The sequence below is a fragment of the Mobula birostris genome, chromosome 5, assembly GCF_030028105.1.
Source record: "Mobula birostris isolate sMobBir1 chromosome 5, sMobBir1.hap1, whole genome shotgun sequence".
Classification (NCBI taxonomy): domain Eukaryota; kingdom Metazoa; phylum Chordata; class Chondrichthyes; order Myliobatiformes; family Myliobatidae; genus Mobula; species Mobula birostris.
The window spans coordinates 8,336,688-8,359,324 of record NC_092374.1 but is presented as its reverse complement, the minus strand read 5'-3'; the positions used below and the strand labels follow the sequence as shown (position 1 = coordinate 8,359,324).

At 48.5% G+C, this 22,637-nt stretch overlaps 2 protein-coding genes across 2 annotated transcripts in view; one reads left to right on the top strand and one right to left on the bottom strand.

The window, feature by feature from the left end:
- The window catches only part of LOC140197521 (dual specificity testis-specific protein kinase 2-like), a 134,112-nt gene extending 130,157 nt beyond the window's left edge, over positions 1-3,955 (top strand). Inside the window, exon 10 of the mRNA XM_072257555.1 lies at positions 71-3,955. Within this exon, the coding sequence (XP_072113656.1) occupies positions 71-1,482 (1,412 nt within the window). The 3' untranslated portion in view covers positions 1,483-3,955. The remainder of the gene's footprint in view (positions 1-70) is intronic.
- Positions 3,956-12,782: 8,827 nt separating this feature from the next.
- Positions 12,783-21,944, bottom strand: LOC140197522 (beta-1,3-galactosyltransferase 5-like). The gene is made up of 2 exons (XM_072257556.1): positions 21,857-21,944; positions 12,783-14,432 (listed from the first exon to the last, which is right to left on the bottom strand). Exon 2 carries the CDS (start codon positions 14,023-14,025, stop codon positions 13,012-13,014), a length of 1,014 nt encoding a protein of 337 aa, XP_072113657.1. The 5' UTR covers positions 14,026-14,432; positions 21,857-21,944; the 3' UTR covers positions 12,783-13,011.
- Positions 21,945-22,637: the final 693 nt, after the last annotated feature.

The following is a 22,637-nucleotide window of genomic DNA, read 5'->3' as shown; positions in this document are numbered from 1 at the left end:
GTGTGTGATGGGACAGTGTAGAGGCAGCTTCACTTTATCTGACTTTCTGTTCCCCATCTCTCTCATACAGGAGGAGCAGGCCAGTGCCAGGAAGCAGCCCGGAGCGGCAGTGGAGGGCGTCCCCGGGGCACCAGCGACAGCCTGTCTAACAGCCTTCGGATCCAGCGCGAGCCCCGGCTGTCACGCAGCCACTCGGACATGTTGTCGCCGACCGGCGAGATGCCAGGGCTGCGAGCCCGGTTTAATCCGTTCTCGGGCCGGGAGGACCTGAAGGGCGGCAAGATCAAGCTGTACGACTCGCCCAGCAAGTCGGTCATCTCGCTGACCTTCGAGCTGCCGCCCGCCGCCGCCTGCCACGTCCCCATGCCCACCACCCCCGAGCCGCTGACGGGGGCGGGCCGCGGCCTGCCCGCCCTGCTGCTGCCGGCCCGACGCTGCTACTCACTGCCCTCGTCGCCCGTGCTCAGCCGCGGGTCGCACTTCTTCCGCCAGGCCGGGCCGCTGTGCCGCCTCGGACTGGAGGCGGACGACAGCGACCAGGAGGAAGAGCAGGCGGCGGCCGAGACTCATGGGCCCTCCGCCGGGTACGGGGGAGCCAGTGGGGTCTCTGGCTCCCCAGAAGTGCACCGAGAATCCGCCTCGGACGGCAGGCCGTGCGGCGGCGGCGCAGCAAACGTTGAGACGGTCAGCGAGCCGATCCCACCCTCTGGAGGCGACCGGGCCACTAGGCAACATGGGCCGGACTCCGGCACCGCGCATGCGTCGTCATTAACAGTCGCAGCGCAGGGGACCGGACTGATGGATATTACGCATGCGGGGTCGTTCACAGAGCCGGCGCGGAGAGCCGGATTGACGGATAGTACGCATGCGGAGGCGTTGACACTCCCGGCGCAGGGTGCGGGGTTGACGGAGAGTGTGCGTGCCCTCGCGACAGCCTCCCAGTCGTCGAATAGTACTCACGCTTCCACGGTTCCCGCACGAGGCACCGGGCTGACGGACAATACCCACGCGGCGATGACAAAGTTATCCGTGAGAGAAATCGGGTTGACGGACAGTGCGCGTGCGCCAGTCTCTGCCAAAGGGACGTGGTCGTCAGAAAGCGAGCATGCCCCAGCATCAACGGTCGGGTTGTCGGACAGTGCGCATGTGCTGACGGCCCCTTCGCCGGGGAATGAGATTGCGCAGGTGCCGGTGCTGACGGTTACAGCGCCGGGTCGGGGTCGGTCAGCTAGTGCGCAAGCGCCGGTGTCGATGATCGACGTCAGCGTGGGGCAGCCGCGTGGTGAGGTCGCGCATGCGTCCGATGTTCCGCTGGTGTGTGATGGCGGGTCCGAGTCGGACGAGCCGGTGTCGTGCCCGGGCTGCTGCCTACCGGGCTTCGCCTTCTTCCCGCCTGTGTGCATGCGGCCGTCCCGACCGGCCCGCTACCGCAGCCTGAGTTACCCTTCTGAGCAGGGCCCGCGACACATTCCGCAGGCCTAACCTTGTCCCGAGAGTGGCCCTGTCCTCATCCCGGCCAACCCTCCACCCTCAAGAGATCAATCTCACCCGTTGCCAACCTCCACCCCAAGGAGACACGCACACAACCCCCAAACCGACCTCCTCCCCATGGGAATGCCTCACCAACCATCCAATGGAGACTTCCCAACCAATCTCTCCATGGGAATGCTCCTCCAACCATCCAATGGGGACTTCCCAATCAACCTCTACCCCCCATGGGAATGCTCCTCCAACCATCCAATGGGGGGGGGACTTCCCAATCAACCTCTACCCCCCATGGGAATGCTCCTCCAACCATCCAATGGGGGGGGGACTTCCCAATCAACCTCTACCCCCCATGGGAATGCTCCTCCAACCATCCAATGGGGGGGGGACTTCCCAATCAACCTCCCCCCCCATGGGAATGCTCCCCCAGCCATCCAATGGAGACTTCCCAATCAACCTCCCCCCCCCCATGGGAATGCTCCCCCAACCATCCAATGGAGACTTCCCAATCAACCTCCCCCCCCATGGGAATGCTCCCCCAACCATCCAATGGAGACTTCCCAACCAACTCCCCCCCCCCCATGGCAATGCTCCCCCAACCATCCAATGGAGACTTCCCAACCAACTTCCCCCCCCCATGGCAATGCTCCCCCAACCATCCAATTGAGACTTCCCAACCAACTGCCCCCCCCCCATGGCAATGCTCCCCCAACCATCCAATGGGGACTTCCCAACCAACCTCCCCACGGGCATGCTTCCCCCACCACCGACATTCTCGCAGAGCCTCTTGCCAACCATCCTCCCTAATGGAGTGCTCCCCCACCCGCCACCGAACTCCGCTGTATTCCCCACATCCCAATCCCTTTTCTGACCCACGGGGAATCCCACCCTCCTCCCAAGGACACCCTTCCACTCACCAAACACCTCCTACAGAAACCCGTCTGAACTGCCAACTCCGTTCTCCTGTTTGATCTCTTCATTTCCCCATCTCCCCCACACCTCCAGTTAGACATCAGGCTGACTTTGGCCTTGTATATAAGCGCATGGCTGCTTTGGTTCAAAAGATTTTAGTTAGATCTCGAAAGTTCCTTGTATTAATCATTTCTCTTATGATTTTTTAACACAAAGAGAGAGGGTTGGTTAGTGTGGTACATTCAGGTGGTGCCTTTAACAATACCTGGTGCAATATTTTGTCCTTGAGTGGGGCACAAATCTTAAACTGGTGTATACACACAATGGATTTTGGTTGTATTTTGTCTTTGTTTATTTTTGATCTGTGCACTTGGATTTTTTAAAACTATTGCTGTTTGCTTATGGTGTATTTTAAGCAATATTCATTCCTCGCAGAGGGTTTATTCTCCAGTCGCCCCTGAAGGGAGAGATGGGTCTCCACCCTAACTGCCCTGAGGTAGAGGGCATCTGTCCAGCACTGGCTTCCCCAATTCACGGTAGTTTTGGCCTTGTATATCGTACTGACGAGTGGCAGATTAAATGTGCAGGCCAGTGTCATTACAAGACCACAAGACGTAGAAGCAGAATTAGGCCATTTGGCCCGTCGAGTCTGCTGCACCATTCCGTCATGGCTGATTAATTACCCCACTCAACTCCATTCTCCTGCCTTCTCCCCATAACCTTTGCTGCCTTGACTAATGGCAATCATTGTTGACTGGGAGAGTCAGTAAGTAGCTGAATGCAGAGAGCTGTCAGCCCCAAGATGATGGAAATGTCTAACCTAACTTTGGTGAGACCTGTGTTCCTGCACTATGTGCACAGACACCTGCCCTGGCGTCATTCAGTTAAAGATCCCCATATCGTTGCTTGAAATTGCCTGCAGGGGGTGTGGGAGCCAGAGAAATCATGGTGTTTATATCATCTACTATACCTCTTAACTCCAGTGCAGTGAACAGGACAATAGCTACACCACCACATAATGTATAGGTAGCCCTGTGCTGGGTGTTCTCTTAACGAAAGGGCTGAGCTATTTTGCGATGTAAATCTTTGGAGTGGGGGTGATATGGGGAGTGGGAGGCAGTCGTAGCAATGTACAGACACCCACACATTGAATTGGCCTCTGAAACCATCTTCCAGGGAAGGACTCCAACAGAAAACTCTCCCTGGGAGATACACGTGATGGAGACTTGTTATTATAGGGAGAGTTCATCCACGAAGTGACTGGGTTCCCAATGTAAAGATGCATCTCCCCCACTACACTTGACTAAGATTCCCAGCAGTTGTAAAGATACATCTCCCTGGGAGAGAAAGAGGTGGAGATACTCAGCTATGTACAGATAAATCTCCTTGAAAGAGGGGAAACTGAGAGATCCCAGTGTGCACAGATATGTTGTTGTAAATTGGGCAAATATTGTTCTATTTTGAGGACACCTTTTGTAACCATTTGGTTAATCTTTCTTGCTCTTTATTGTCTGGCCGAAGAGTCAGAGTTTAATAAAGCTTTGATCTTTGATGTTTCCTTCCCCGTTTTTTATTTTTGTTTGTGTCGAGGAACAGTTTTTGTGAAAGGTACTCTCAATACTCTGACTGTTTACAGTCCAAGCCCTCTGTCATCAGCCTCTTCCTGACCAGTCCTGCAATGGGTGCCACGGTAGGTTTGTGGATAGGGCAATACTATTACCGCTAGGGACACGGCGGAGTTCATTTATGACATTCTCTAAGGAGTCAATGTGCGTCCTCCCTATGGAACGTGTGGGTTATCCTCGGGTGTTCCGGTTTCCTCCCACGGTCCAAAGACATACCGGGCAGTTTAATTGGTCATTGTAAATTGTCCTGTGATTGGTTAGGGTTAAGACCATAAGACGTTGGGCTGAATGGACTAATTCTGCTCCTTTGAGTCTTTGCCGCCATTGCACCTTTTATCTCTCCCAACCCCATTTTCCTGTTTTCTCCCCATAACTTTGACACCCTGAATATCAACAACTTGTCAATCGCTGCTTTAAATGCACCCAATGATTTGGATTCACAGCCGTCTGTGGCAATGAATTGCACAGAGTCACTACCCTCTGGCTAAAGAAATTCCTCTTCATCTCTGTTCTGAAATGGACATCCCTCTATTCTGATGCTGTGCCCTCTGGTCCTGGACTCACTCACGATAGAAAACGTTTCCCCCACGTCCGCTCTGTATAGAGCATTCAATATTCAATATGATTCAATTAGATCCAGTGTCATCAAACATTAGTGGCATGTTAACCTTTTCATTTCCAGAATCATTCTCATGAACTTCCTCTGGACTCTGTTCAATGCCAGCACATCCCTTTTAGATAAGGGGCCCAAACCGGTACGGGTGACCCCTGTTTCCATCCAGGGGGTCAGTGTGGACATGGTGGAGGATTACAAATACCTGGGGATACGAATTGACAATAAACTGGACTGGTCAAAGAACACTGAGGCTGTCTACAAGAAGGGCCAGAGCCGTCTCTATTTCCTGAGGAGACTGAGGTCCTTTAACATCTGCCGGACGATGCTGAGGATGTTCTACGAGTCTGTGGTGGCCAGTGCTATCATGTTTGCTGTTGTGTGCTGGGGCAGCAGGCTGAGGGTGGCAGACACCAACAGAATCAACAAACTCATTCGTAAGGCCAGTGATGTTGTGGGGATGGAACTGGACTCTCTCATGGTGGTGTCTGAAAAGAGGATGCTGTCGAAGTTGCATGCCATCTTGGACAATGTCTCCCATCCACTACATAATGTACTGGGTGGGCACAGGAGTACATTCAGCCAGAGACTCATTCCACCGAGATGCAGCACCGAGCATCAGAGGAAGTTATTCCTGCCTGTGGCCATCAAACTTTACAACTCCTCCCTTGGAGGGTCAGACACCCTGAGCCAGTAGGCTGGTCCTGGACTTAATTCATAATTTACTGGCATAATTTACATATTACTATTTAACTATTTACGGTTCTATTACTAGTTATTATTTGTGGAGCGACTGTAACGAAAACCAGTTTACCCCGGGATTAATAAAGTATGACTAAATAACTAAACCTGCACACAGTATTCCAAGTGCAGTCTGATCAGTGCCTTATAAAGCCTCAGCATTACATCCTTGTTTTTTATATTCTAGTCGTCTTGAAATGAATGCTAACATCGCATTTGTCTTCCTCACCACCAACTCAACCTGCAAGTTAACCTATAAGGAATCCTGCACAAGAACTTCCATGCTCCTTTGCATCTCCGATTTTTAAATTTTCTTCCATTTAGAAAATGGGAACCTTTATTCCTTCTACCAAGGTGAATGACCCTTACATTATATTCCATTTGCCACTTCTCTGCCTGTTCACCCAATATACCCAAGTCCTTCTGCAGACTCCTTTTCTGAACACTATTTGCCCCTCCACCTGTCTTTGTATTGTCTGCAAACTTATCTACGAAGCCATCAATTCTGTCATCCAACAGCAACCTCTGCAGAACACTGCTAGACACTGGCGACCAACCAGAAACGGCTCCCTTTGTCTCCTTCAATCAGCCAATGCTGTATCCATACCAGTAACTTTCCTGTAATACCATGGGCTCTTATCTTGATAAACAGCCTCATGTGCAGCGTTTAGTCAGAGACCATCTGAAAATCCAAGTACACGACATCTTTTGTCTATCCTGCTTGCTATTTCTTTGAAGAATTCTAACTGATTTGTCAGGGAAGATTTTCCCTTGAGGAAACCATGCTGACTTTGGCCTTGTTTAAATCATGTGCTTCCAAGTACCCCTAAACCTCATCCCTGATCGTGGACTCCCAACATCTTCCCAACTACTGAAGTCAGCCACTCTGGTTTATCTTTTCCTTTCTTCTGCCCCTCTCCCTTCTTAAAGAGTGGAGTGACATTTGGAATTTTTCCAGTCTTCCAGAGCCATTCTAGAATCTAGAAATTCCTGAAAGATTGTTACTAATGCCTCCCACAATTTCTTCAGCCTTCTCTTTCGGAACTCATCGTCCATCTGGTCCAGTTGATTTATCTATGTTCAGAACTTTCAGCTTCCCAAGTACTTTCTCCTTAATAGCCACAGCACTCACTTCTGCCTGCGACACTCTCAAATTTCTGGAATAACTGCCATTGTCTTCCCTAGTGAAGACTGACACAAAATACTTACTATGTTCCTCATTTGTTTCCTATTACCAGCATTATTTTCCAGTGGTCCAAAGTCCACTCTCACCTCTCTTTTATATTATTGGCTAGCTCTTCTTCATATTTCATCTTTTCTCTTTCTTAATGGCTTTTATAATTCCCTTCTGTTCTTTTTTTTAAAGCCTCCCAATCCTCTTACTTCCCACTAATTTTGGCTATATTGTATCCTTTGCTCATACGGCTTTCAACTTCCCTTCTCAGTCACAGTTGCCTCATCCTCTCCTTAGAATACTACTACATCTTTGGGATGTAGCTATTGTGTGCCTTCCAAATTGTCCTCAGAAACTTCAGCCATTGCTGTTCTGCCATCATCCCTGCTAGTGTCCCCTTCCAATCAACTTTAGTCAACTCTTTTCTCATGTCTCTGTTATTCCCTTTACTCCACTAATATTGATACATATGACTATCTTCTCCCTCTCCAATCGCAGGGTGAATTATATCTTAATATCTGTGGAATTTGTTGCCACGAGTGGCTGTGGAGGTCAAGGCATTGGGTGTATTTAAAGCAGAGATAAATAAGTTCTTGATTAGCCAGGGCATCAAAGGGTATGGGGTGAAAGCAGGGGAGTGGGAATGACTGGAAGAATTGGATCAGCCCATGATTGAATGGTGGAGCAGACTTGATGGGACAAATGGCCTACATATATTCCTATATCTTGTGGTCTTATATGATCACTGCTTCCTAAAGGTTCCTTTATCTTGGGCCTTCTATTTAAATTTGGTTCATTATACAACCCCCAATCCAGAATTGCCTTTCCCCTGTTGGTCTCAACCACAAGCGGCTCTTAAAAGCCATCTGCTAGGCAATCTACAAATTCTATCTCTTGGGATCCAGCACCAATCTGATTTTTCCAATCTACCTGTATATTGAAATACCCCATGACTACCATAACATTGCCCTCTTTACATGCCATTTCTGTATTCTGTTGTAATTTGTATCCCACATCCTGGCTTCTATATGGAGGCTCGTATACAACTCCCATCAGGGTCTTTTCACCCTTGCACTATCAACTCTACCATCATGGATTCTACATCTTTCGATCCTATGTCACCTCTTTAAGGGTTTGATTTCATCTTTTTAAACCAACAGAGCCACCCCACTCCTTCTGCCTACTGCATATCTGCCTGTGCTTTCGATACAAGTTGTATCCTTGGATGTTAAGCTCCCAACTACAGTCTTCTTTCAGCCACGACTCAGTGTTGCTACAACGTGGTACCTGCCAATATAACTGCAATGCAAGATCATCTACCTTCTTCCATAGTTGATCGGAGTTGCTGGGGCAGCATGGCTTGAAGGGATGGAAGGGTCTACTCTGCATTGTGTCGATAAATAACTTTCTATTAAGACTGGAGGATGCCAGGTTCCAATCCAGTGTGTCAGATAGTAGCTGGTAACACCAATAGATGGCCTCCAACTCTAAATGGAAGTAATTCCTTTAAGAGGTCTGCTTATACAACAGTATTCTACAATCACAAACTCAGGGAAGAAGCATCGTTTCAATCAGTTCTGGTGTTGTTGATGGGATTGTACCACAGATTCAAGTAATTGACCCCATATTTGCTTATTCGCCAGAATTTCTGACCACCTAGTTGATGCCAGATAAATCGGCTAATTGCTTTGAGCATCATTTGGAAAGCAATAACTGCAATCTCTGGGCCATGTATGGGAATGGCCCCAAGTCCCTGCTGGCTCTCCTACCCATTTCCCTCTACCCCACTTCCTCTAACATTCTACAGATTTTTCTGCCATCTATCTGCACCAAGGTTATGGTAACCAGTTAACCACCAGCCTGCAATTCTTGGGGCGGTGGGAAGAAACTGAAGCATCCAGAGAACACCTTGCAGATATATTAGGGACATTTAAGATAGGCACATGGATGAAAGAAAAATGGAGGGGCTATGAGTGAAGGAAGGGTTAGATCAGGGGTTCCCAATCTCTTTTAAGCCATGGACCCCTACATTAACTGAAGAATCTGTAGACCCTACTTCGGGAACCCCTGGGTAGGATTGATCGTGGAGCAGGCTTATCTTGTGCTGAACGACCTGTACAATTCGAAAACCCAAGCAGCCATGGGGAGAATGTGCAAACTCCACACGGCACCTAAGGTAGGGATTGAACCTGAGCAGCAGTTCCACCTCCTGTCCCACCCAGCCTCATGTAGGCATTTGCCTCAATGCAGCTGGTGATGTTTCCCATCCTGAATCTGTCCTAATGCCAGTTACTGGCATAACATTGCCACCAAAGGTTTTAAAATTCACCCAAAAAGATCAGGGAGGTGAGGTGGAGTCAGAGATTGAGATACATAGGGATATAATCAGCTACTTTCCAAAGATCAAGATGTGTAGGAATATAAACTCAAGAGATTCTGGACGTCCAGAATAACACATACAATAATGCTGGAGGAACTCAGCAGGTGAGGCAGCATTTAGGAAATGAATAAAAGAGTCGATGTTCCGGGCTGAGACCTAATGAAGAGTATCAGGTCAGTCTTGATGAAGGATCTCAGCACAGTGGCTGATGCTTAACATGCTGAGTTGCTCCAGTATTTTGTATCTGTAGGAAAATATTCAGCCACCTCTCAAACAGTGTTCTGTTGGTCTGCAGACCAACCAATAGCTTTTGACAGAGGCAGTGCCTGGGAGAGGTCACTGCATTCCATTGGACTGTAGACTGCTTTGCATTTCTACAAATTTACCAAATAAAAGGACTAAACTCTGGAAATGAATCTTCACTCTGTGTCATTACCCAACAGGAAACTGTCCACTTGGAGGGACACTTTGATGCAAGGTGACAGGGAACGAGCCCAGGAAGAGGTCAGCTGACCAGACATGCCACAGCTATGGATTAGGGGTCACAGGTTACAGTCCATAAGATATCATCATCTTGTGCTGCGTCATCTGATGTGGGTAATCATGGTCCCATGACCATGATTGTTCTAGGCAAATTTTTCCTACAGAATTGGTTTGCCAATGCCTTCTTCTGGACAATAGCTTTACAAGACAGGTGACCCCAGCCATTATCAATATTCTTCAGAGATTGTCTGCCTGGCATCAGTGGCCACGTAACCAGGACTTGAGATATACACCAGCTGCTCATACGACCATCCATCACCTGCCCCCATGGCTTCACATGACACTGATTGGCGGGTCTAAGTAGGTGTAACACCTTGCCCAAGGGTGACCTGGAGGGGCTAGCATAAGGGAGGAGTGCCTTACACCTTCTTTGGTGGAGATTTATCTCCACCCCCGCCCATAAGACATAGGAGTAGAATTAGAATGTAAAAAGTAAATATTAGCTTTACTTGTCACTTGTACATTGAAACATACAGTGAAATGTGTTGTTTGCACACAGGAGGAGGATGTGCTGGGGGCAGCCTGCAGTTGTTGCCATGCTTCTGGCGCCAAGTACCCCATACTTTGGAACATGGGAAGACGTACCTCCAGGCTCAAGGACCGCTTCTATCCCAGTGGTTATCAGACTTGAATTAATCTCTCATACATGGAAGATGAAACACTCAGGGGTGTAGCATTCAGTACAAGAATGAGGAAGTCACACTACAGCAACGTAAAACTTTAGTCAGGCCTCACTTGAAGTATTGTGTGCAGTTCTGGTCGTTCCAGTATAGGAAGTTCGTGGAGAATGGAAAAGGTGCAGAAAGATTCGCCAGCATGCTGAGTAGTTTAGAGAGTATGAGCTGTTGGGAAAAATTGGACAACTTTGTGTGGTTCTTCTTGTGAGTTTTGGAAGCACAGGGAAGACCCAATAGAGCAGTACACATAAAAGTTACTGGTGAATGCAGCAGTCCAGGCAGCATCTCTATGTGTGTTGCTTGAAATTCCAGCATCTGCAGATTTCCTCGTGTTTGCGAGACCCAGTAGAGGTTTTTTTTTAAGTTATGAGAGGCATAGAAAGAGCAGATGGTCAGAATCTATTCCCCATGGTAGAATCACCAGAGAACATGTTTTTTTTTATGGCGAGGGGGAAGTTTAAAGGCAACTTAACCTGAAGTTTTCTTTCACATAGAGAGTGCTATGCCTGGATGGGTTACTGGGGGTAGTAGGTGGAATCAGGCAGTTTGCTGGAGTTTAACAGGTTTCTAGACAGACACATGACTATGGAGAAGTATGAGGAGGATGTTTAATGTATGTCAACATCAAGACCAACACATTGTGGGCCAAATGGCTTCTCCAGTGCACTGCTGTTCTGTTCTTGAGCTCTCAATTTGGATCATCACGGACATTTGCAATTTATGTGCCTGCACTGCCCTGTCTTTGTAAATGGACCACTTCATTCTGCCTTCAGTTTTGTTTTCCGTTTAAGCTACCTCAACGTACTTATGTCCTCTAGGAGAACTACAATGTTGTCATAGGGTTTGGAGTCTTGCATGCCTCAATGACCCAGAGAACCCTGTTAGCATGAATGAGGGCTTTATGCTTTGGCTCTTGGTAGGGTCATCCATGCCATACAGGTCAAAAGGTAGGGGCCAGAGTAAGAGTGGTCCACTGGTCCTCCAGGTTCGGGGGTTCATCTCAGGGCAGACAACCGCGACTGGTCAAACCAAACCTTTCACAGTATCTCAGTGCATGTGACAATAATAAACCATTTAGAAGAGAGCTTCGGATTTCCACTGCTCTGTTCTTGGACACCGGCCCTGAACATCCCAGGTCTGTAGTATTGGATTTGGTTTATTATTGTCACATGTACAGAGATACAGTGAAAAAATTTCACTTGCCTACTGTTACTACGGTTCAGATCATTGTACAGTGCATTGAGGCAGAACAACAATGCAGAGTAAAGTGCAACAGCTACAGAGAAAGTGCAGTGCAGTCGAACAATAAGGTGTAAAATTAGATAGACGTAGATTATGAAGACACAAACACAGGAGATTCTGCCGATGCTGGAAATCCAGAGCAACATACACACAAATACTGGAAGAACTCAGCAGATCAGGCAGCATCTATGGAGGAGAATGAACAGTTGACGTTTCAGGCAACGATTCTCCATCAGGACAGGCTGATCAAATTGTTAGGTCAACAGCCCATATTATACTACTGGGGGAAACACTTAATAGTCCTATAACAGCGGGGCTCTCATGGTCTCTAAACACATCCCACATAATCAGGAAATTTCACCAAAGCCCCTACCTTCCAAGGAGGCTGAAGTGAGCTGGACTGTGGACATCTATGCTTACGCCACTCTACAAATGGGCAGTAGAGAGCAGCTAATACTTGCATTTCTGCATGATACGGCAACTGCACTGTGGTGGACAGGAAGACTTACAACAGGTAGTCAAAACTACCCAATGCATTACCGGCACTAGCTTACCCACCATCAATGACATATGTAACACACTGGAAAAGGTTTCACAGCTAATGTAATGGTCTTTCTGTAGAAGCCATGTTTGGGTTATGGTTAGAGATAACGGGTGCTTGGGAATATGTGCTGGGGTCTTTGTTCGGCGGGAGATGAAGAGGGAGGATGCTGGAGACAACCGGTCGGAGGATTCGACCCGGTGGGGGACCGTGATTCGCTGGAGCCAGGTGCCGAGATCGACTGAGGATCGGTAAATATGAATTTTGGGGAGAGTTGGGCTCTCACTTGTGCACGTTTGACTGTTCAATTATATCGGGCCCTTTTCATTTTACTTCCCTCTTTTATTTACTAACCCTTTAGTTAAGATTCATAGATAGAATTCCTTTAATCGTATGCAGTGTGCAGTCTGTTATTTCTAGGCACCGAGCTGTAACAGGGTAGTAAGTTACACAGCATGCACGCAAACCGGGGTCTGGGGTGAGGGAGCGTTTCAATCTCACGGGTTTAGGGGGACCGGAGTGAGTAATCCCCAGACTGACGCAGCCAAGAAAACCAGCGGGGTTTCCCATGTCTACAGAAAGGTGCTGGAAAAGGGCCGGGAACGTGATGACGGATCTAACCCACTCTGCTCATGGACTGCCTGTCCTACACCCAGCAGGGAGGAGGCATTCACACCAGGGCAGTTACTTCTCCGCAAGCAACACCTCCACCCGTTACCCTGCTCCACTCCACCCCCTCCACCACTACCTTATCATTTCCTGTCAGTCACCTTAAGCACAGACACCCCTGTGCCTAGCGTCACTTTATGGACATGGAATCAATGAATATGAGCTATCTTGTAGCGTGCTTTATTATTGCGTTCTTATATGCGGGAAATCCAGAGCAGCGCACGCAAAATGCTAGAGGAACTCAGCAGGATGAACAGCTGGCGTTTCAGGCCGAGACTCTCCAACAGGACTGGCTGATCAGATGGTGAGGACAAGAGCCCCTCTTATCATAATAAGGAACCATTTAATAGTCCCATAACTGGGAAGTTACGGTTCCCTTCCACCCGACCACTTTGTGAGCCAGCCACCTTCAGTCCCAGTTGGTGATGTCAGTGCTGTGGGGACACGCCGTCCACGCCTGCACCATCTTGCTGTGGGCCAGGCGCTGTTGCTGGGCGTTGAGCTGATGGATCACCATCAGATACCTGTAGTTGCACACCCGCCAGCTCATATTGTGCTTGGTGAAGCGTCCACTGTCCTGCGGGGTGATGCCGGCCGCCTCCGCCAGGATACCGACGTACGCGTCCTCCACGGGGATGGGCCGGATGGAGGTGGCGGCCGCCAGCAGATCGCGGGCGGCATCCAGGGAGAGCACGTAGCCCACCCCGCTGGCATAGGGCGGGTAGCGCTTCCTCCCGTAGTCCTGCCGCGACACGTACCACTTACTGCCGGGGTCGCGGATCACGTCTCTGCGCTCGGCCGGGAACAGCGATCCTGTGTAGAGCCCCGTCCTAATCGGGTTGTCCCTCACCAGGAAGCCGGGCAGAAGGTCAGTGTTCACGAAGCAGTCGTCGTCGGTCTTCAGGATGTAGGAGGGTCGGCAGGCGCTGGTGGCCCAGCTCAGCCCGTGCATGACCTTTAGTGTCAGGTTGCGGTAGGTGTCCACGTAGTCACCGAGCAGAAGGTCCCCGAAGATCTCCTGCTCTTCCTGGACAGCGGCCTCAGCGCTCTGCTCCCTGGCCCGGCCGACTAGGAAGACCACCTGCCAGGAGAAGGGGCTGGAGAGCCGGCGCCGCGCCCAGCTGCCCCGGATGGCGTCCCGGCGGTCAACGTGGAGCGGGGCCGATGTCACCAGTACCATCAGGTCTTGGTACGGCCGGCAGGGGGGAGGTTGCTGTACCGGACTGAACAGGGACACAAAGTCCACCCCCGCGCTCCCCGTTGGGTCTCCTCCCTTGCCTTTCGGCCGCTCCAGGAGGCTGTCCCTCGCAAGGTGGCCGGGCTTCTCACTCCGACCTGCAGGCTCTCGGAAAGCCAGGATCAGAAAGCCGGAGAGCGGGAGCAAAGCAAGAACACACACCTTCATGCAGGCTCTGAACTTCATCGTTCCAAAGCAATGTACCCAGATCCCACACAGCGTAATGTTCCGCTAATTTCAGTAATGTAGACTTTAATAAAACTGGCAATGTTGCATCCTCACTAAATCCCAGCAGAGAAGAAATATGCCATTCTTGTAGGTTGCCGTCTCATCTCGGTGACAAGCAGGACTGGGCAGCACATACTGACTCTGCCGCGCACATCCACGTCCGACGTGAATACAGTCCGTCCATTTTGATACCGGTTGGCCAAGGGGGAAGGGACGTCCCAGATACTGAAGTCACCGCATCCCTTCAACTTCTGCTGTGTTTTTCAAGCACATCTTCCGGCCCCGGGAAATCCAATTGCATACCAGCAGCCGGGTGGAGGGGAAATACTCCCAAATGGGACCACAAAACCCAAAACAGACGGCCCCTGTCGAAAGAGAAAGAGTTAGTTAACCTTCCAGCCGATGATTTCACGGGAAGAGAAGGGCCAGGCAGCCCATTGTACACGTGCCAGTCAAAAGTGGACGTCGGGTAGATCCCAGTGTCCAGCACCTGGCCCTCAGTTCTGTATTTTAACTTTTCTGTCAGTGTTCACCAGTGGCTTGCTCCATTGAGATTGGGTGAGTCTAGAGGTCATTGGTTAAGGGTGAAAGGTGGAATGCCCAAGGGGAACCCAAGAGTGAACTTCTTCAATCAGAGGATGGTGAGAGTGTGGAACAAGCTACCAGCCAAAGTAGTGGAAGCACCATGAATTGCAACTTTAAAGAGAAGTTTGGATAAGTACACAGATGGGTGGGTTGTGGAGGGCTGTGGTCCACGTTGATGGGACTAGAGGGAATAATAGATGGGCTGAAGGTCTTGCTTTAGTACTCTATGCTTCTATACCCTCCAAGGCACAGAATTTCTAATGGAGAAGAGTTTCTCCTTGACTCTACTGAAATGATGTACTCTTATTTTGAAACTTTGCCCCTTATTCTGAAACTAATACTCCGCTTGCAACATGCTCTCAGCATACACCTTTCAATCCGCCTCGGATTCTTATGTGTCGATGTGATCACCTGCAATTCTTCTGTATTCCAATGAGTATGAACCCAGCTTGCTCAGCCTCCGTATATAATCATTCAGCATTTAAGAAGGGGGCTATGGGGAGAAGTCAGGAGAATGGGGCTGAGATGGAAATTAATCAGCCATGATGGAATGACAGAGCAGACTCGATGGGCCAAATGGCCCAATTCTGCCTCTAGTCTTACAGTCTGAACACAAGATGTTCTGTTCATGTTGCAAATCCAGATCAACACACACAAAATGCTGCAGGAGCTTGGCAAGTCAGGCTGTATCAGAGGGTCTTGGCCCAAAATAATTGACAGTTTGCTCCCTTCGATAGATTTTATTACAACAGTACATTGAGGTAGTACAGGGTGAAACAATAACAGAATGCAAAATAAAGTGTTACAGTTACAGAGAGAGTGCAGTGCAGGCAGGCAACAAGGTGCAGGGCCATGACAAGGTAGGATGTGAGGTGAAGTGCCCATCTTATCATACTTGGGAATAGTTTGATAGTCTTTTAACAGTGGGATAGAAGCTGTCCTTGAGCCTGGTGCTTTTAGACTTTTGTATCATCTGCTCAATGGGGATTTCTAAAAATTATATTACAATGCAAATTTCTACAGATGTACCATGGAGAGAATTCTAACTGGTTGCATCACCGTCTGGTCTGGGAGAAGGGGTGTGACTGCCAGGATTGGAAAAAGTTGCAGAATGTTGGAAAGACACTTGCAAATTTGCACAGATGTACTGTGGAGAGCATTCTGACTAGTTGCATCCACTTCTGGTATGGGGAGGAGAGGCCAGTGCACAGGATTGGAAAAAGTTGCAGAAAGTTGTAAACTCAGCCAGCTCCACCATGGGCTCTAGTCTGTCCAGCGTCCAGGACATCTTCGAAAGGTGATGCTTCAAAGAGTAGGAGCATCATTACGGACCCCCACCACCCAGGACATGCCTTCTTCTCATTACTACCATCGGGGGGGGGGGGGGAAGGAGCCTGAAGACTCACACTCAATGTTTCAGGAACAGCTTCTTCCCCTCCACCATCAGATTTCTGAATGGTCCATGAACCCATGAATGCTACCTCACTATTTTTCTTTCTTTGCTCTTTTTGCACTATTCATTTTTAAAATATATTTTGTATTATAATTTATCTTTTTATTATTATATATTGCAATGTACTGCTGCTGTATATTTACATTTGTACAAATTTCATGATATTTGCCAGTGATAGTAAACCTGATTCTGATGTGCTCAAACTGTGCAAATCAAGAAGCACAGGACGTTGTGTCCTAGTTGCATCAAGATACCAGTGTACACATCTTGTGTGGTGTATGAGGCAACCTTCTTCAAGATTCAAGATTGCTTAATGTAATTTCCAGTCATCATCAACATATGGGCATAGCGATCATGGTCTTTCCAGGACTTTGATTGTTCTTGGCAATTTGCCATTGCCTTCCACCAGGCAGCGTCTTTACAAGAGGGGTGGCCCCAGCCATTATCAATACTCATTAGAGATCGACTGCCTGGGGTCAGTGGTCACATAACCAGGACTGGTGGTATTCACCGGCTGCTCAAGCACATGCTCCCACACCTTCACGTGACTCTGATGAGGTGGGGGTGGGGCTAAGCAGGTGGTACACCTGGTGCAAGGGTGGCCTGCAGGTTTTCAGAGGGAAGGAATGCCTTACACCTCCACCCTGCCATTTCCTGTACATAAGAGTAAAGGAAAACAAAATAATTGTTTCTCTGGAACCAATGCAGCAGAACAAAAAACTGCAACAAGATAAAGAACACAATGAGCTAGGGCTTTACTCTTTGGAGAGAAGGAGGATGAGAGGAGACATGATAGAGGTGTACAAGATAATAAGGGGGATAGAGTGGATAGCCAGCGCCTCTTCCCCAGGGCACCACTGCTCAATACAAGGGGACATGGCTTTAAGGTAAGGGGTGGGAAGTTCAAGGGGGATATTAGAGGAAGGTTTTTTACTCAGAGAGTGGTTGGTGCGTGGAATGCACTGCCTGAATCAGTGGTGGAGGCAGATACACTAGTGAAGTTTAAGAGACTACTGGACAGGTATATGGAGGAATTTAAGGTGAGGGGGTTATATGGGAGGCAGGGTTTGAGGGTTGGCACAACATTGTGGGCTGAAGGGCCTGTACTGTGCTGTACTATTCTATGTTCTATAATTTAAAAAAAACACAATAAATATAAATCCATGTACATATGTACATAGCTCATGTACATAGATTGATTGTATGTCCATTCACCATTTACGCCTCGGACTTCAACTACTGCACAGAGTCTTGTCATCTTCAGAAGTTTTCGGATGACTTTGCCATAGTTGGATGCATCAGCAAGGGAGATGAGGTTGAGTACAGGGCTACGGTAGGAAATTTTGTCACATGGTGTGAGCAGAATTATCTGCAGCTTAATGTGAAAAAGACTAAGGAGCTGGTGGTAGACCTGAGGAGAGCTAAAGTACCGGTGACCCATGTTTCCATCCAGGGGGTCAGTGTGGACATGGTGGAGGATTACAAATACCTGGGGATACAAATTGACAATAAGCTGGACTGGTCTAAGAACACTGAGGCTGTCTACAAGAAGGGTCAGAGCCTGAGGTCTATTTCCTGAGGAGACTGTAGTCCTTTAACATCTGCCGGATGATGCTGAGGATGTTCTACGAGTCTGTGGTGGCCAGTGCTATCATGTTTGCTGTTGTGTGCTGGGGCAGCAGGCTAAGGGTAGCAGACACCAACAGAATCAACAAACTCATTCACAAGGCCAGTGATGTTGTAGGGATGGAACTGGACTCTCTCACGGTGGTGACAGAAAAGAGGATGCTGTCCAAGTTGCATGCCATCTTGGTCAATGTCTCCCATCCACTACATAATGTACTGGGTGGGCACAGGAATACATTCAGCCAGAGACTCATGTCTGAGAGATGCAGCACAGAGCGTCATAGGAAGTCATTCCTGGCTGTGGCCATCAAACTTTACAACTCCTCCGTTGGAGGGTCAGACACCCTGAGCCGATAGGCTGGTCCTGGACTTATTTCATAATTTACTGGCATAATTTACATATTACTATTTAACTATCTATGGTTCTATTACTATTTATTATCTATGGTGCAACTGTAATGAAAACCAATTTCCCCCAGGATCAATAAAGTATGACTATGACTATGACTATGACTATTAAGTAATGCTAGGCACAGGAGTGACTATACCTAAGGTGACTGACAGGAAATGATAAAGTTGTGGTGGTTGGGGTGGAAGTGTTGATCAGCCTTATTTTTTGAGGAAAGTAACTTGTTTTTGAGTCTGGTGGGCCTGGTGTGAATGCTACGTAACCTCCTCCCTGATGGGAGTGGGATAAACAGGCCATGAGCAGGGTGTGTGGGATCCTCCACGATGTTCCTGGTCCTTTTCCAGCACCTTCTGTATACATGCCCATGATGGCGGGTACAATGATATTGACGTCTTCTCCGGTCAAGATGGCGCCAGCGTACAACGCTCCCTCTATCTTCCAGATAGCTCACGAAAGTGTCTTTTTAACTTCTTTTATGTCTGTTTTTCACTTTAAATGACTTTCTGGGACGGTTAGAGCCCGCAATTTAAAGTTTGGAGATCGTTTGAGTTAAGTCTCCAAGAAGATACCGGGAAGCGAACGCATATTCAGGTGGCCTCGATGCGGAGAAACTCCGAGACGGGGCGCGAGTCGATGTTCGACTCCATTTTGCCATTTAAAGCATCCTTAATCGCTGATTAAAGTGTCAAGGAATATTGAGACATCGAGGTGAATGCAGAAGGCGAGCGAGAGTTTCAGCCCCCGTTGTCAAAGACCCCAACCGTGCGAGCCACGCCATCGTCTCACAGCTCCCATAGGGCATGAGGTACTGAATACCACCAAGTTCAGGACAGCTACTTCCCTTCAACCATTCGGCTCTTGAACCGACCGGCACAACCCTAATCATTACTGTTGAGTAACTCTAAGAGCGTTTTGATCATTTTGTACTAAATGGACTTTGTATATTTTTCTAATTGAGTTCTTTGTACATAATTTATGTTTAATTGATGTTTCCTTATGCATGCTGTTATCTGATGCGATGGCCCTGTGGTGATGCTGCTGCGAGGAAGTTTTTCATTGCACCTGTGCACACACTTGTGCATTTAACAGCAAACCTTGACGAATACTCTGGCTTCCAGCTGGGTACAGGTAGCGATTATAACTGAAATCTCGATGGCAAACTCTGCCAATGGCAAAATTTATCATCGAAACGCCTGTTATAATTGATACCTGTACCCAGCTGAAAGCCAGAGAAGAGTTTATTCATCATATATGCCGGGAAAGCACCAAATCCTTTTTCAATAAACTTTGACTTTGCCTGTTGTGTGACTAAAGCCTTTTACTGTTAACTGCTCCATCCTCAGCTGGCTACCCAAAGAGACTCATCTCCATTGTATGTTTACTTCCAAAAGGCACCCATGCAAAATCCTACACAATGGTCCACAACCAAAGCTTTGGCATTATCACAAGACCTCAAGAAACTGCAAAGCTGTGAGTACAGCCCAATTTATCAGAGAAACCGGCCTCCCCTCCATTTTTCTGTCTACACTTCTCTGCCGGCCGCGGTAAAGCAGCCAACATGATCCCACACACCTCAGACATTCCCCCTTCTCACCTCTCCCATCGGGCTGAAGATACAAAAGTACCTACAGTACCATCAGACTCAAGGACCGTAGTGTTAAAATTTCAATTATATTTGAGTGTGTGTGTGTGTAAAAGCATTCTTGCTCGTTTACATAAGTCATTACGGGTTATATGTGAAAACATGTTATTTGCTTATGTCATCACACTACCATGTGATATGTGCGCGCCTCGCTCAAAGTAAACTCAAAGTTAGACCAGCCTTTTGGACTCCCGAGACTTCTTTTGAACTAGTTTAATGTTTTGAAGTTACAAAACATAACAGACAGCTTCAATCCGACTCTTACAAGACCCCTGTGTGGACGCAATTCTCTTGTACGATAAAGATAAACGCTTGGCCTCACAATCGATCTTGTCATGGCCCTTGCTACCTATCTGTCTGCCTGCACTTTCTCTGTAACTGTAGCACCTTATTCTACATTCTGTTCTTTTCCCCCCTTTTGCATTACCTAGTAGCTGGCCAGTGCAGTAGTGTAGTCGTTATTGTAATGCTTTATAATGCCGGTGATCAGGGTTCAATTCCTGCCACTGTCTGCAAGAAGTTTCCATGTTCTCCCTGTGACCACGTCGATTTCCTCCGGGTGCTCAGGTTCCCTTTCTCCTTCCAAAGACGTATAGGTAAGGGTTAATGAGTTGTGGGCATGCCACGTTGACGCACGAATCAAGGCGGCACTTGCGGGCTGCCACCAGCATTCCCTTGGACTGTGTCAGCCGTTGACGCAAATAATACATTTCACCGTATGTCTCGATGTCCATGTGACAAATAAAGCTCACTTTAATGTACTTATGTATGGAGTGTTGCGTTTGGACGACAAAGCTTCTCACTGTATCTCAGAACATACATGGGCGGCACATTGGCGTGGCGGCTGGCGACCCAGTTTCAGTTCCCGCCACTGCCTGTTAGGAGTTTGTACGTTCTCCCCGTGACTGTGTGGATTTACTTCGTGTGTTCGGGTTTCCTCCCACAGACTAGTTTGTAGGTCATTTGGGGTCATGGGCTCATTGGGCTGGAAGGTCCCTGTTACAGTGTTGTGTCTCTCAATAAACAAATAAATCAACATGCAACAAAATTAAACCAATTTCCTCCGCCCTGCTCCACCGCACAACTCCAAACCTGCAGGACCAATATATTATTTATCGGTGTGTTCAGGAATCTGCTTATTCCAGCCCCCTATCGCTTTCACATTCCAGATCAAAACAACTGCCTGCATTGAGCAAATCTCTTCCCTGCCATCCCCCCCCCCCCGCCCCCGCAACTGTCGTCACATCTGTCTCCTCTGGATAAAATAAGTAGGTCACAACCAAACAGCTGCAGCTACTGTCTGCCGGCCAGGTTTTTAAGCGACCCACCCAAGATCGACTAGACCACTTGAGTCTAGTATGGCCCGATTTGTACTGTAGCCGCTAATAAAACCTGTGGGTTTGAATCAGGTCAGACTGTTCGTATCGGTGTGAGTTCCACTAAATCCTAAGGAAATGCACCTTGTTTCCACACCAACTCACCCAGCAGCACGCCTGCATACCCAGCACACGCGCGCCACTGTTCCCGTAAACCCCGCAATAATTCGCACTCCTCTGACAGGCCCAGAATCTGTTCCCGCAGACTCTCCGCACACTCCCAGCACTGTTCCCACTGACCCGGCACGTTCCCAGCATCGTTCCCGCAGACCCCCCCCCCCCCCCGCACTGATCTCGCAGACCCGGCACACTCTCAGCTCTGTTCCCACAGACCCGAACATTCCCAGCACTGTTCCCGCAGACACGAACCTGTTCCCACAGACCCGGCACCCTCCCAGCTCTGTTCCCGCAGAGCCCTGTACACACCCAGCTCTGTTCCCACAGACTAGGCACATTCCCAGATCTGCTCCCGCAGACCTCCCCCCCCCACCCCACCCCACCCTGCACTCTTCTTCCACCGCTCCCGCAGACCCGGTACCACACTCCGCAGATTCAGAACTGTCCCCGCAGTGCCAACGATCACCCTTTCTTATTCCTTCTGGTCCAAGATGTTTCCAGCACCACTCCTGCCGACCCAAAACAACACCCCCCTCCCCAGGCTCCCGCACACCGTGCCTGTTTCCAGCACTATCACCCACCTGAAACAGCAGAAACCGGTACCGACAAGCGCGGGTATCGGTGGGTTTAGTAATTCGCTCTCCCCGTAAACTCTTCCCCCATCCCGACTCGCCCACCACTGATCGACAGCCGCTGCATCCAACCAGTGCAGGACTCGAGATGATCGACAGAGACTGGTTGACTAAGGAGCCAATGGCGGTTTGAGGCGGGTCTCCAGCGACCCTGAGAAACTAGAATACACTCCGCCCATTGAGATGAGTTCAATCGGCCAGTTAATACCCAGCACACTTTAAATTAAAGTCACGCAAGCATTGAAAAGTTTGTTTGTAGCTTCTATAGAATCAGGCTTTGCTCTTGTCAGCATGTTTCCAAGGGACTGTGCGGCGATTCTTACTGGAGCTGATTAAGAACGACATCAGAATCACTTTTGAACTATAAATAATCTTAGTGCTCTCTCGGAAAATTCGAAACTTCTGTAAAACCAAATCAGGCAGGTGCAAATCCACGGGAAGATTTTGTCAAAAAAAAAAGCCATGCAAAATGCAAATAAACTTCTCTGAAAAACCCAGCAAAAAAGACCCAAAGCGCTGTAAACCACAGCAAAAATACACAATCACTGCAAGAAAAGAACCGAAATTCGGCCAAAAAAAAAAACGCAAAATACAGCAGAATTCCTGCAAACCCATAGAATCCCACAAACTCAGCAAAGACGAGACATCTGCGGAAGCCACAACAGAATCACGTATCACTCCAGGACTAACTACAGTACTCTTCTTCGACTTCCTGTACCTTTAAAAATTA